The sequence below is a fragment of the Nicotiana tabacum genome, chromosome 19 (assembly GCF_000715075.1).
Source record: "Nicotiana tabacum cultivar K326 chromosome 19, ASM71507v2, whole genome shotgun sequence".
Classification (NCBI taxonomy): Eukaryota; Viridiplantae; Streptophyta; class Magnoliopsida; order Solanales; family Solanaceae; genus Nicotiana; species Nicotiana tabacum.
The window spans coordinates 97,172,515-97,188,685 of NC_134098.1; the positions used below are offsets into that span (position 1 = coordinate 97,172,515).

Here is a 16,171-nt window from a genome sequence, read left to right on the forward strand (position 1 = left end):
CCAAAAATATTAGTAAGTTTGAAAACTGTGATTTTTTCCTAAAATCCTTTCAATAATAAATAAGATGTTTCATTTTCCTTTCAAATAGCAAGTGTAAGATATCTCTCTATGCCCATATGTCAAAATGTATGAGAAGTCATAAATGACGCGATACTATACAACATGAGAAAAAATGCATCTATGCCAAATGCGATGTAAATCAGTGATAAAGACCATATGCATATTCTTAGAGTATCAATTCACTCAGTCCTCCCAGTCACTCAATCCTGCCAATCACTCAGTCCTCACAGTCACTCAGTCCTCCCAATCACTCGGCACTCGCACTCAGTAGGTACCTGCACTCACTGGGGGTGTGTACAGACTCCGGAGGGGCTCCTTCAGCCCAAGCGCTATATCAAGCCAATCATGACATAAAATCAATGAAACATGCTGCGGCGTGCTGCCCGATCCCATAAATATCCTCATTTTCAGGCCTTCGATCTCACTCAGTCATCAACCTCTCCAGCCACTCGGGCTCTCAATGTCATGAAATATCAGCCCAAAATAATGATGTGATGTATCAGTATGTAGCAACAGAGACTGAGGTATGATATAAAATGAATGAACATGACTGAGTATGAAATTGCAATGTAAGCAAATAACTCAATAACAGTAACGACCTCAATGGGTCCCAACAAAATAAGCACATAGCCTAGACATGATTTCTAACATGAATCATAACTCAATAGCTCTAGTACGTAGATTTCATGGTTACATATATGATCAGGTAGCTACACAGTATCACAGAAATAATGGAATTACAACTTACACGGTGCACGCCCATACGCCCGTCACCTAGTATGTGCGTCACCTCAACACCAATCATATAACACGTAATTCGGGGTTTCATACCCTCAGCACCAAGTTTAAAAGTGTTACTTACCTCGAACAAGCCAATTCCAATGCCGAGCAAGACAAACGATGCTCCAAAATGCCATCCTGTGCGTTCCAACCTCTGAACGGCTCAAAACTAACCAAAAACAACTCAAATACATCAAACAATGCTAAAGAAAACAATCCCAATCGATAAAGGTCAAATCTTGAATCAAAAGCCCAAAATCGGCCAAAACGTCCAACCCAGGCCCACGCCTCGAAACCCGACCAAACTCACAAAATCTCAAAACTCACTCAATTACGAGTCCAACCATACTAGTTTCACTCAAATCCAACTCCAAATCGGTGTTCAAAACTCAAAATTTCATATTATGAAACTTTAGGCTAAAACCCCCAATTTCTCTTTTAGAACCCTCAATCAAATGCCAAAAATGAAGATATATTCATGATATAAAATCAAAAATGAGTAGAGAACACTTACCCCAGTCCACAAGATGAAGATTGCTTCAAGAATCGCCTCAATCCGAGCTCTATAGCTCACAAAATGAAGAAAGAACCAAAATCCTCGATAATATAGCTTCTGCGCAGCGATTCTATATTTGTGGACAATTCGTCGCATCTACGACCACCGATTTTGCGGTAAAACTTCGCTTCTGCGAAAACAGCCTGACCCAGTAATCCCTCGCACCTGCGTTCTTTAAGTCGCTTCTCTGATCGCGCTTCTGAGCACTTGAACCGCATTTGTGGTTGCGCAGGTGCGTCCAAGCACCCGCACCTGTGATCCTCACGCCCAGCTCCCCTTCACGCTTCTGCGACTCCTCTGTCGCTTCTGCGACCATCGCATCTGCGCAAACCAGCCGCAGGTGCGATCATACCAGAACCAGCAGCTTAGCAAAAATCCAAAAATGCAATGAAATGATCTGAACCTCGTCCGAAACTCACCCGAGCCCCTCGGGATCCCGTCTGAACATGCCAACAAGTTCCATAGCACAATACGAACCTACTCGACGCCTCAAAACACACATAACAACATCAAAACGATGAATCACACCTCAAATCAAAATCTATGAATTTTGAACGTTTCAACTTTAATATCTCATGCCGAAACATAGCAAATCAACCCGGAATGAACCCAAATTTTGCACACAATTCATAAATGACATAACTAAGCTATTCTAATTTCCAGAATCGGATTCTGACCCCGATATCAAAAGTTCACCCCTCGGTCAAACTTTCCAAAAATTTAACTTTTGCCATTTCAAGCCTAATTCCACTACGGACTTCCAAAAAATTTTTCGGACACGCTTCTAAAGTCCAAAATCACACTATGGAGCTATCTGAACCATCAAAACTCCGTTCCGGGTTCAAATTCACAAAAAGTCAAACCTGGTCAACTTTTCTAATTTAAAGCTTCAATCATGAAATCCATTCTTCCAATTCAATTCCGAATAACCTGAAAACCAAAACCGACGATTCACATAAGTCATAATATATCATACGAAGCTACTCATGCCCGTAAACTACCGAGCCAAGTGAAAATGCTCAAAACGGGTGGTTGGGTCGTTACATTCTCCCCCACGTAAACATACGTTCATCCTCGAACGTGCCCAGTGTTGTTCTTAAGCCGCCAGATCACCGTGTAACCTTACCATGTACATACCTGGGGTGATCCCACGTCACCCTATTCTATACAGGTCCGATAAGACAACATAACTGAAATTTCTCAATTCAATCTAGCCCACAAGCCTTAGAATCCGATTTCCAACATCTGAAATTTCTTATAAGATCTGAATCTCGCAACTTACACATTGTATAAGTCTGAACAAGTTGTACCAAGCCGCAACCATAACCCAAGATACAATCGCATGATATATCACATAACACAGATACTCATAGCAATGATTTCTAATCACAATAGCTGCTCAAAATAACCCAATACCGGTAATAAACCTCATATCAAATTAGACTCCATTCTAAAACCTTTGTACACTGCCGATGATGAAAGAAACACGCAGAAACTCGTAACCATTCATCAGATCTACCAGTCATGGAGCTCCCTCTCCTTCGACAAGAACTATATACCAAATTTCTAAGCCGACTTTCGATAATATCCGTCCAACCATACTGTAATCAATTTCGATAATATCCATTCTAGGTCCAATGTCCTCATCTCATCCAACACGACCACTCTAGTGACATGACATACCCATATAATCTAAAGCCACAACCAGTGCAATCCGTGCACCAATAAGCAATATTCCAAATGTACTCAATCATGGAAAAATGACTCAGACGAGAGAACTGTCCCGCAAGCTCAACAAGTACCATCACAACGCAATGCTAAGAACCTATCACACACTGTAGAACCAAAACTCATGAATCTAACACAAGGGATCATATCTCAACATAACTCCGCTGCAATCTGTGACCCTATCCAAACATCGATCCATATGAAATACCTTAGCCACCATGCTCAAAATCGATAACCACGTGTAATCCGACATCAAGTAATCAAAGTGTATTACCATAACCATGGAGAAGCAGATGACACAATGTCACACAAAATCCGAAAGAACATAACTCCTACGCCATCAACCATGTAATACCTAATTACGCATATCGCTTAAATTCTGCTATAAAGCCCAAATAAAACCGCACTAGGTGTGCTTATAACCAACGAATCACAACTCCCCATAGCATAGAAGAGAAAATCACAGATCATTTCAGAATACGAATAAGCTCAACAATAACCGAATGGCACATCCCTCAACAATAGCAGTATGGAGCCAACCAATCTGACCCGGTGTAAAATATACATCCTCATTGGGCTTACCAATGGACCCTAAATCAACTCTGGTCACCCACAAATAGATAAATAACCCTCCGAAAGTCCACAATGACTGAATCATAACATATACTATCATATGGCTAGCTTCGGCCACAACCTCACAGTCCACAACCATGAAACAATCTGCTCTTGAGAACTTCCAGCCTCCAAATCCATAAAACACATGAATCACCATATCTGATCCCAACTCCACCACCCGAATGTCTAACACAACTCTCATACATGATTATCCCATGAGGAATACTTCTAAAATTCTTCCGTGTCACATAGCAAAATTTGAATATCAGTAGTCAATCAACCAGGAGAGTGTCGCAGTACCAGTGAAGTATCCATAAATCAAAACACATTGCCCATTCTAAAATGTATACTCTCATCAAGCCATACCAAATAGTAATATCATTTACCTAGTCATCTGAAACCGTCCATGCTGCTTACAAATTCATGCCCTTCCCTTCCAAATTGACCCGTGACCTTGCACATGCAAATATCAATCCCACACAACACACCGCATCTACCATACCATCATGTGAAGAGTACAAGAATCTCATAATCAACTCTGAGTTACAAGCAGAATACATACCCAATCAGTCAGAAACCTTCCATTTGATCTCATCCCGGAGAAAATCCCAATACGCAACATATTCCTCACGCTGGTAGGAAATATACTCCTCGAACCATGGTAAAAATCATTGAGAACTCTTTGAAACCCATTTGCACACAACCAAGCTATCAGAACCGAATCTCTCTAACTCAACCCAGCCATGCAGGTCGCCAAAACCCAAGAGCATTGCCACGAAACACCTGTGGAGACTAGCCACATCATAAGTACCCAAAGAACCGATTATATCCATTACTGTGCTGATCCAACCTACTACCACGCTGTCCTATTTCTCCAAGTCCCTTCCAAATTACCCTCAAATTGATACTTCTCCTTGCTGGAACACCATGACCCTTAACCAAAATTCACCACACAAGAGACCTTAGTATAAAACCACAATGCCCTAAGGCCCATAAGCCGTTGACTTCCCTCTTAAGCACCCCAAAGTACCACAATCGCAACACCCACTCTAAAGAGACCTTATGTGAACCTAAAACTGTTTCCTTCACCTTCTTGATGCTGAAATGCATAATCCATAATGATATAAAAATGCCACAAATCTCGACACCATCCAATGTAACTCCCAGTTTCTAGCCATATACAAATCTTGAAAATTCCAAATCGCTACATATAATTCCTGAATCCATTAGAACCATTCTCGAGAGTCATCTACTCTACTCAAATCTCAATTAAACCGAACAAACAGACCGAACGACCTGCGCCCCATTAGCATACCAACACCCAAGGGAGTAACCCACACTCTTAAGCAACCGAGCAAATTCCTACTCCATGTACACTACATCCTTCGCGAATAACCACTCAATTATTTTTTGATCCCTATATACCCATTGAGTGTAATACAACTTGTATCCAGAAATTCCTTTACCCGAGTCATCCTCGATCTCGAACTCTGTAAGTCATAACTGATTCACCAGTATACCTCGAACCGAAACCGATACAATACATAACTATGCAATCAACTCGTTAATAAAAGACTCTCCTACTTGGCTCAAAGCCATGGAATACAACATCTGATTACTTACAATAACCATACCCCATTACTACCATAATACCACAGTGAGATTCCATTAAACCCTTTATCTGCTCATGCAACACAAACCATCTAGTACCTCAAATCGTCTGCATATCTCGCGTTCATCCTCGTGATGGTTAAGCCAACTTCCACAAGCGATCCAAACTCAAATTGCAATATATATCATTCACTGGTAAAAGAGAACTCTTTACAAAACATCATAGGGATCACACAAACTAAGGACACCTCGCAGGAGATAACCCACCTGCTTTGCCTCAAACTGATATCTCTCTATACCCTTCCACAGTTACGACTACTACGCAATTACTTAATCTTCTCGATTCTGAACTCATCAACAAGACATTAGAATCTACTTCACATAACTAAACAACATGAGAGATCCCTTAACACACCCATAACTCGAGACTATACGATAGATCAAGATAGAAATCAGATACCCCATAGTCCTTGCTACATCTCAAGTAAACTCTTCTCATCACATTTGAACAATTTAAACACATCTTGCAGTTTCATCATACTCACCACATAGTCATCCAATCAAAAATTCCACTAATAGGGACACCAACGGACCTATAAGTCCCGAAAGCACGTGCTCACACAATCAAAATCTCCGTGCTCAAGCTACCGTCAAAACCCGGCCTCAAGTCCTCCAGACTAGCCCATCATCAGCACGCCAAAATCATATCTCGCACCTTAACCATGGAATCACAAGTCGCCGACGCACAGCCGATGTCGAGCACTCACATGCGGATACGAATGTGTGGAAAGAATTCAAAGAGTTACGCTTCAAGCTGAATCAATGTCACATGATAAGGAAAGAAAGATGGGAAGTATATCCTAAATGTCCTGTAGCCTCTCGAAGATAGGTATGGACGTCATCATACCAATCCGTAAGACTCTACTAGACGCTTGCTCATGACTTGTAGAACCTATGAACCTAGAGCTCTGATACCAACTTGTCACGACCCAAAATCCAACTAGTCATGATGGCACCTAACCCAACCCGCTAGGTAAGCCGATTAACAACTATCCAAGTCCATTGGTATTTAATAAGACAGTTAAGTAAAGAAATTATCTGAATCTTATACATTTCCCAAGAACTAGTAGTACAAATCATGAGCTTCTAAGAATAGAGGTTACAAAACTGAAATGAAGTAAATACATCATATGTTTGAAAAATACATTAACAGAGTTTTATAGATCTAGGCTACCATGAACAAGAGGCAGCTACAACCGGAATGCAGGTACATCTTCAATTCTGGCTCTCGTCGATCGTAGCAATGTCAACAGTCAATATCTGCCGGCAAGGTGCAGAAGTGTAGTATGAGTACAACCGACCCCATGTACTCAATAAGTAACAAACCTAACCTTAGGTTAAAAGTAGTGGCGAGCTAGAACAAAGGTCGGGTCCAGTACCAATATCCCACAATAATTCATAACAACATAGTACTAGTAATAAAAGGAGTATCTCAGAAATAAAATGCTCAGCTCGTTCACAGTTCCAGAAAATAGGCATGCTTTTCAAGTATCTCAGGGAAAACCCAAATCTTTTACCGAAATTGCCAAAAATATTAATAAGTTTGAAAATTGTGATTTTTCCCAAAAATCCTTTCAACAATAAATAAGATGTTTCATTTTCCTTCCAGATAGCAAGTGTAAGATATCTCTCTAAGCCCATATGTCAAAATGTATGAGAAGTCATAAATGACGTGATACTATATGACATGAGGAAAAATGCATCTCTATGTCTGTATGTCAAGTGCGTATGCCAAAATGCTATGCAAATCAGTGATAAAGACCATATGCATACTCTTAGAGTATCAATTCACTCAGTCCTCCCAGTCACTCAGTCCTCCCAATCACTTAGTCCTCACAGTCACTCACTCCTTTCAATCACTCGGTACTCGCACTCGGTAGGTACATGCGCTCACTGGGGGTGTGTACAAACTCTAGATGGGCTCCTTCAGCCCAAGCACTATATCAAGATAATCATGGCATAAAATCAATGAAACATGTTGTGGCGTGTAGCCCGATCCTATAAATATCCTCACAATCAGGCCCTCGACCTCACTCACTCATCAACCTCTCCATTCTCTCGGGCTCTCAATGTCATGAAATATCAACCCAAAATAATGATGTGATGTATCATTATGTAGCAACAAAGACTGAGGTATGATAGAAAATAAATAAACATGACTGAGTATGAAATTGCAATGTAAGCAAATAACTCAATAACAGTAACGACCTCAATGGATCCCAAAAGAATAAGCACGTAGCCTAGACATAGTTTCTAACATGAATCACAACTCAATAGCTCTAGTATGTAGATTTCATGGTTACAAATATGATCAGGTAGCTACACAGTACCATAGAAATAACGAAATTACAACTTACACGGTGCACGCCCACACGCTCGTCACCTAGTATGTGCGTCACCTCAACACCAATCATATAACACATAATTCAGGGTTTCATACCCTCAGTACCAAGTTTAGAAGTGTTACTTACCTCGAACAAGCCAATTCGAACATCGAGCAAGCCAAGCGATACTCCAAAATGCCATCCCGCGTGTTCGACCTCCGAATGGCTCAGAACTAACCAAAAACAACTCAAATACATCAAACAATGCTAAAGGAAATAATTCAAATCGGTAAAGGTCAAATCTTGAACCAAAAGCCCAAAATCGGCCAAAAAGTCCAACCCGAGCCCACGCCTCGAAACCCGACCAAACTCACAAAATCTGACAACCCACTCAATTACGAGTCCAACCATACTAGTTTCACTCAAATCCGACTCCAAATTGGTGTTCAAAACTCGAAAATTCGTATTATGAAACTTTAGGCTAAAACTCCCAATTTCTCTTTTGGAACCCTCAATAAAATGCCAAAAATGAAGATAGATTCATGATATAAAATGAAAAATGAGTAGAGAAACACTTACCCCAGTCCACAAGATGAAAATTGCTTCAAGAATCGCCTCAACCCGAGCTCCATAGCTCCCAAAATGAAGAAAGGACCAAAACCCTCGATAATATAGCTTCTGCCTAGCGATTCCGCATTTGCGGACAATTCGTCACATTTGCGACCGCCGCTTCTGCGGTAAAACTTTGCTTCTGCAAAAACAGCCTGACCCAGCAATCCCTCGCACCTGAGGTATTTAAGCCATTTCTGCGCACTTGAACCGCATCTGCGGTTGCGCAGATGCGTCCAAGCACCCACACATGTGATCCTCACGCCCAGCTTCCCTTCACGCTTCTGCGACTCCTTTGTCGCTTCTGCGACTATCGCACCTGCGCAAACTAGCCACATGTGCGATCACACTAGAATCAGCAGCTTGGCAAAAATCAAAAAATGCAATGAAATGATCTTAACCTCATCCTAAACTCACCCGAACATGCCAAAAAGTTTCATAACATAATATAGACCTATTCGAGGCCTCAAAACATACACAACAACATCAAAACGACTAATCACACCTCAAATCGAAATCTATGAACTTTAAACTTTTCAACTTCAATATCTCGTGCCGAAACATAGCAAATAAATCCGGAATGAACATAAAGTTTGCACACAATCCATAAATGACATAACAGAGCTATTCCAATTTCCAAAATTGAATTCCGACCTTGATATCAAAAGTTCACTCCCCGGTCAAACTTCCTAAAAATTTAACTTTCGTCATTTCAAGCCTAATTCCAATACGGATCTCTAAAAAAAATTTTCAGACACACTCCTAAGTTCAAAATCACCATACGGAGCTATTTGAACCATCAAAACTCCATTCCGGGTTCAAATTCACAAAAAATCAAACTTGGTCAACTCTCCCAATTTAAAGCTTCAACCATAAAATCCATTCTTCCAATTCGATTTCGAATAACCTGAAAACCAAAACCGACAATTCACATAAGTCATAATACATCATACGAAGCTACTCATGCCCATAAACTACCGAGTGAAGTGCAAATGCTCAAAACGATCAGCTGGATCGTTATAGTTATTTTTCAATCTATTAGGCATACACTAACTCTAAATAGAGTTGTACCTTTTGATAAATTAAAATAATAAACAAATCACATTGATCATAATAATTATATCAAGATTAGGAGTATAAGCTCATTTAATAAATTAGAGAAAATATTTTATATATATTTAGTACAAAAATATCTTTTCTCTACTTGGTCCATTCAATATACACTAAGTATACTAGTACAAGAAGTCAGAGTAAAACCACTCGCATAATCAAGATAAATTATACTTTAATGTTGTGCTACAATCATCAAGATATTTTGCTCAATAATATCTTTGATTTTGAACATAGTTTATTAATTATGAGAAACGATAATTTAATCTTCTGTGCATGAGCTAAGACTCCATACACTAAATTGTCTACTACATAACTAAAGGACACCCATGTAACAAATATCTATTTAAAATAGTACTTTGTTGAATTAAATAAATCAAATAAATAATTGTTTCATAAAGAATAAAATACAACACTATGTCTAAACCGCATGGTTAATAGTATATCCCAACAATCTCCCACTTAGACTTATAACCATGCGTCTACAACACTAATACCTATTCCTTCTACATGCTTGTCAAAAATCTTCTGTGGCAAGCTCTTTGTAAACGGGTCTACTAAATTGTCCTCTGACACAATCTTCAACACTCTTGCATCACCTCTCTAAATTATATCCCGAATTAAATGATATTTACGCTCAATATGCTTACTCCTTTTATAGCTTCTTGGTTCCTTCGAGTTTGCAACTGCACCACTATTGTCACAATAAAGTACAATTGGTGTTTGAACCCAAGGGAACAACATTAAGCTCTTTTAGAAAGTTTCCGAGCCAAACAACCTCTTTAGCTGCCTCAGATGCAGCCACATATTCGGCTTCCATGGTGGAATCAGCAACACATGATTGCTTGATACTCCTCCAACTTATGGCTCCACCTCCTAAGGTAAAAACATATCCTGAAGTAGATTTTTTCGAATCTTTATCTGACTGGAAATCTTAATCAGTACAGCCCATGGGTGCAATATCACCTGAGTGATAAACCAACATATAATCCCTAGTCCTTTTCAGGTATTTGATTATATGTTTAACGGCAGTTCAGTGTTCTCATCCAGGATTAGACTAAAATCTACTAACCATGCCAACAGAAAAGCAGATATCAGGTCTAGTACATAGCATAGCATACATGAAACTCCCTACATCAAAAGCATACGTGACCGCCTTCATCTTTCTATGTCATCAGTCATTTTTGGGGACTGATCTTTTGACAGAGAGATTCCATACCTAAAAGGGAGAAAACGTTTTTTGGAATCTTGAATGCTAAACCTTGTGAGAATAGTATTGATATAAAGTGCTTGGGATAAGCCTAATATCCTTTGTTTGCGATCTCGCATAAGCCAGATCCCAAGGATATGTGCCGCTTGTCCTAAGTCTTTCATATCAAAACGCGAGGACAACCATTCCTTTACTGAATTCAACATGCTCACATTATTTCCTATGAGCAAAATATCATCTACGTACAAAACCAAAAATGTAACTTTATCTCCATCCCACTTCTTATAGACACAAGACTCATTTTTACATTGATCAAAACCGAAGGTTTTAATCGATGTGTCAAAATAAGTATTCCATGCTCTATAAGCTTGTTTCAATCTATAAATGGATTTCTTTAATTTACACAACATGTGCTCATTGTCACTTTTTATGAAACCAACTGCTTGTGCCATATAGATGCACTCATCAAGGCTTCCATTAAGAAAAGCCGTCTTGACATCCATTTGCCAAATCTCATAATCATAATGAGCAGGAATGGATAAGATGATCCTAATTGATTTAAGCATGGCTACTGGCGAAAAAGTTTCCTCATAATCGATCCCTTCTTTTTAAGTAAACCCTTTTGCAACAAGCCTAGCTTTAAAAGTTTGCACTTTTCCATCCACTCATTTTTTTTCCTTATAGATCCATCTACAACCAATTAGTTTGACTCCAGTAGGTGGTTCTACAAGATTCCAGACTTGATTGGAGTACATGGACTCTATTTCAGATTTCATAGCAATAACCCATTTATCAACGTTTGTATCCTGTAGTGCTTCGTCGTAATTAAGAGGTTCTATATTAGGCTCTTCAGGGATTCTATCATAAGATTCTTCCAAGAGCACAAACCAGAGAGGTTTTTTAATAATTCTCCCACCATGACTAGTCACTACATGTGCAGTTTGATTTTGTTGTTGAATCACAACATCATTTTCCGGAACTGAAGTCTCAATGTTATCCTCCACACCTTATGGTGTTGCGATATCATTAGCTTCTTCCTGGAGTGCAGTTTGCACAACAAACTGAGGTTGCTCAACAAACTGAGGTTGCTCAACATTACTCCCACTACTTTGGGGTAGTGAGATATCAGACAATTACTCTTATGCGTTCTGCTGCCTATTGACATTTCTCCCACTATGATAATGTAGTGGTATGTCAATACTGGCTTCCGGGATACGTTCCAGAGATGAGTCATTAGTTACTCCATTACTTAATTCATGTAAAAGTAGTTTACTTCTAGGAATATGGTTCATTAAATAGTTCTCTTCTAAATATCTAGCAATTGTTGTAACAATTACCTTCTTTTCTTTGGGACAATAAAATAAACCTCCTTTAGTTCCCTTTGGATATATAATAAAAATGCACACTTCTGTCCTCGATTCTAATTTATCTGTTTTTCCTTTCAGCACATGTGCTGGACAACTCCAAACCCGAATATGCCATAAACTTGGCTTGCGCCCAGTCTATAATTCTGCTAGGGTTGAAGGTACTGACATTGAAGGAACCAAATTTATAATATAATTTGCTGTTTCTAAAGCATATCCCCAAAAGGAAGAAGGCAAATCACAATAACTTAACATTGATCTAATCATTTTCATAAGGGTTCTATTTCTTCTTTCTGCCACACCATTTTATTGTGATGTTCATGGGGTAGATAATTGAGGTGTAATTCCACAATCTGATAAGTATTAAATGATTTCCACAGAAAGATATTCACCACCATGATCAGATCGCAATGTTTTGATATATTTATCATGTCGTTTCTCCATTTCCGTCTTAAATTCTTTGAATTTTCCAAAGCATTCAGACTTACGGAGCAACAGATAAATGTATTCATATTTTGAGTAATCATCTGTGAAAGTGACAAAATACTCAAAACCACCTCTTGCTTGTATATTCATTGGGCCACACAAATCAGAGTGAATTAATTCTAACTTATCGCTGGCTCTATTTCCTTTTGAGGGAAAATGCCTCTTGGTCATTTTACCTTCTAAACAAGATTCGCATGTTGGCAGTGCCTCCACTTTCAATGAACTCAAAGGTCCATCAGAAACCAATCTCGAAATCCTATTTAGATTTATATGACCTAGACGTAAGTGCCACAAATAAGTTTGGCTCAATTCAGAAATACATTTTCTTTTATGTGACAGATTAATGTTATTTAATTTTTTTGGTTATAGCACATGAGAAAATATATCAAGAATAAAAAGCTCATGTACTCTAGCAGCAGTGTATATAACATGCTATTAAACTTAATAACAGTAGAGTTATTAGCAAAATAAACATTATAACCAACATTCATTATTTTCGAAACCGAAATCAAATTTCTTCTAATAGAAGGTACATAGAGAACATCTTTCAAAACTAAAACTCTATCACTACTAAACGAAACTCTAATATATCCCAATGCTAAAGTTGGTGTTGGCTCGCCATTGGCTTGAAAAATACAAACTTCATTCTCACTTAGCCGCCGATTTTCCTGAAACCCCTACAAAGTAGTGCATATATGATTAGAAGCTCCTGAATCTACACACCAAAACATGGTAGAGATATCCGCTAAACAAGTTTCAACGATATTTAAATTTGAATTATCTTGCTTATTCAACTTTGCCAGATAGACAGGGCATTGCCTTTTATGATGCCCAGGTTCCTTGCAATGATAACACTTTCCTTTGGGCTTTTTCACACCAGCACCTGCACCTCCAGGTGCCAAAACCTTTTGAGCCTTCTTTTTTTTTTACTGCCTTTTGACTTAGAAACCGAAGCTTTCTCAACATTCAGTGCCACAACTGGAGCTTGCTGTTTGATAATAGATTTTGCCACTTGTAGCTCATTCAACAATTTCGCCAGTAACAAATCCATTTTGTTCATATTATAGTTCAAGCGAAATTGTTGAAAACTGTCAGGCGGAGTCTGCAGGACCATCCCAACTTGATATTCCTTATCAATTAAAACTCCAAGGACCTCCAGTTCATTCAGAAGACCCATCATCTTCAGAACACGGTCCCTGACCGATGATCCTTCAGCCATCTTGGTGTTCAAAAGAGTTTTTATGGCTGTCTGCTTAGCCGTACGATTTTGCTCACCGAACATCTCTTTGAGACTTTCGAACACGTCATAAGCAGACCCCATAGACTGATGCTGATATTGCAAAGCATTCTCCATAGAGGCAAAAATATAACATCGCGCCATCTCATCAGCCTTGACCCATTTGTCATAGGCCTTAACCTGATCATCAGTAGCATCTTCATCAGGTTTTTCTGGGCACTCCTCAGTGATTATAAATTTGTAACCTTCAGCAGTTAGGACAATATCAAGGTTCCTTTTCCAGTCAACATAATTCGGTCCTTCTAACTTGTTTTGGTTCCAAATTGAAGTAAGTGGGTTGAATGAAGACATGGTTAATCTGAGAGATATTCACATTAAATAGATCATTAATTATGTAATTAGAATAATTATAATCAAAATAGCATATTACACATATAACCTTGCTCATTGAACAGTTAGATTCGTTAGGGAAACTTAACTATTCATGCCAAATATATGAGTTAAGCAAGATATTTACCCCATAAATTATGATTGGTAATTTACCCCATATTTACCCCAACTCAGATGGAGAGTAAACTGTTAATTTAAGATAGGTAAATATCACTTTTATAAACTCTAGTTTCATTGAATCAATATGTAACTCAGTTGGAGAGTTAATACAAGTAATCAAATAACTAGAGGCAAAACTACAGTAATGATCTGTAATAAACTTATCCGATGTGGAAGAAGACATATGTCAACATATAAATTTATTATATTACTGTAAAACATGATTGGAAACCATGTGAATTGAACCCTACCATCACTGTTTTCTAAATTTATTTTTTTATTAAAAATCTTTCTAGAAAATAGAAAAATGGCCAAAACCCCATCTAAACGACCCCGAATGCCCCAAAAAATGACGTACATCATAAGCAAAGCTGATGAGTATTGCTCACTGGGTCATTTCTGATGAACATACCAAATTTGAGGTCAATTCAGAATTCCAAATTCATGACCTATTTGTAAATTCTATTTTTGGCGTTTTTTTAGGGTTTTGATTATTTTGAATCGTCCATATCATATAACATACTTATGTGTGTTAATCCATGATTTCATAACTCAAAATAATATTATTGTAATAATTAGAGTGTATATATATATATATATATATATATATATATATATATATATATATATATATATAAATTATTGTCATTGATCAAATACAATAAACATGGGAAAAATAGCACTATTTTCGTGAAAATAGAACACCGATGTTCATACTTAAGTATATTAATCCATAATTTCAGAACTGAAATAGTATTAAAAACAGTCACGTTTTTATTAAAAACAACAATGTTATCATGGACAAAAAATGCAACAAAAACATAAGAAAATAACATTCTCATGAAATATAACTCCACTATTTTTATTTATGTATATTAATTCATAATTTTAGAATTAAAATACTCTTAAAACAACCACAATTTTGACATAGAATAACCATACAAAATAGCATTGTATTATGTATGTTAATCTACTGTTTTCATAGAATAATCATACCAAACATGTATCATTTAACAATACATTTTAATATTACTCTATTTATGTTGTATTACATTATTTAGTTAGATATAAGGCGACGATGAAATAGTTTAAGCGGAATTATAAAATTTTTAATTAGTGATTAAATTAAATAGTCAGTGATTTAATTTAATTAACTGGTATTTGTGATCTTAACATGGGGAGTTAAAATAAGTGTTAGTGAATTTTCGAAATTCATATTGAGGAGTTCAATTGCAGTTTTTAGTGGAATAAACTACAATTAATTATAGTAGGAATTAATTCATCCAAATTTTCGAATTAATGCTATTTTGGTAGTTTTTTAATGTTTTTGTGGTCCATGCTATACCTAGTAAAAACCTGGACAGACTTGGGTAAAAAGTGACTTGAGAGAAAAGTCATCCTTTGGAGTTAAAGTAGGATTCTACTTGCACAAGCAGAATCCTACACGTTTTAGCCCCCCTTTTGACTGAATTTTGGGTCTACATAAGGAAGATATTTTTCACTAGGACTGTGCATAATTTGGTAAATATTAAATTATCGTACCGAAATCAAAAATTTTGGTATTCGGTATTCGATATTTGGGTATTCGGTATGGTATTTGGTTTATGTTTTAAAAAAAATTGGTATTAGGTATGGTATTTGGTATTTTAAAATAAAAAACTAAAATACTGATACTGTACCGAAATATATATTATATTACACAATACACATTTTATTAATTATAATATAAATATAAAAATTTTACTTTCCTTTATTCTCTAAGTTAATCAATTAACTCTAAGCAAGTAACAAGATATTTCTCTAAGTTTTTTCTCTCTAGGTTGGTATTTCCTGGTTTTGGATAAAATTTTTGTCAACAAACGTTTTTAGTTT

At 37.4% G+C, this 16,171-nt stretch overlaps 1 protein-coding gene across 1 annotated transcript; it reads right to left on the bottom strand.

Annotated features, from left to right (window-relative positions):
* Positions 1-11,328: 11,328 nt before the first annotated feature.
* LOC142173606 (uncharacterized) lies at positions 11,329-14,101 on the bottom strand. The gene is made up of 2 exons (XM_075239228.1): positions 13,444-14,101; positions 11,329-11,534 (listed from the first exon to the last, which is right to left on the bottom strand). The coding sequence occupies exons 1-2, from the start codon at positions 14,099-14,101 to the stop codon at positions 11,329-11,331; spliced, it is 864 nt and encodes a 287-aa protein (XP_075095329.1).
* Positions 14,102-16,171: the final 2,070 nt, after the last annotated feature.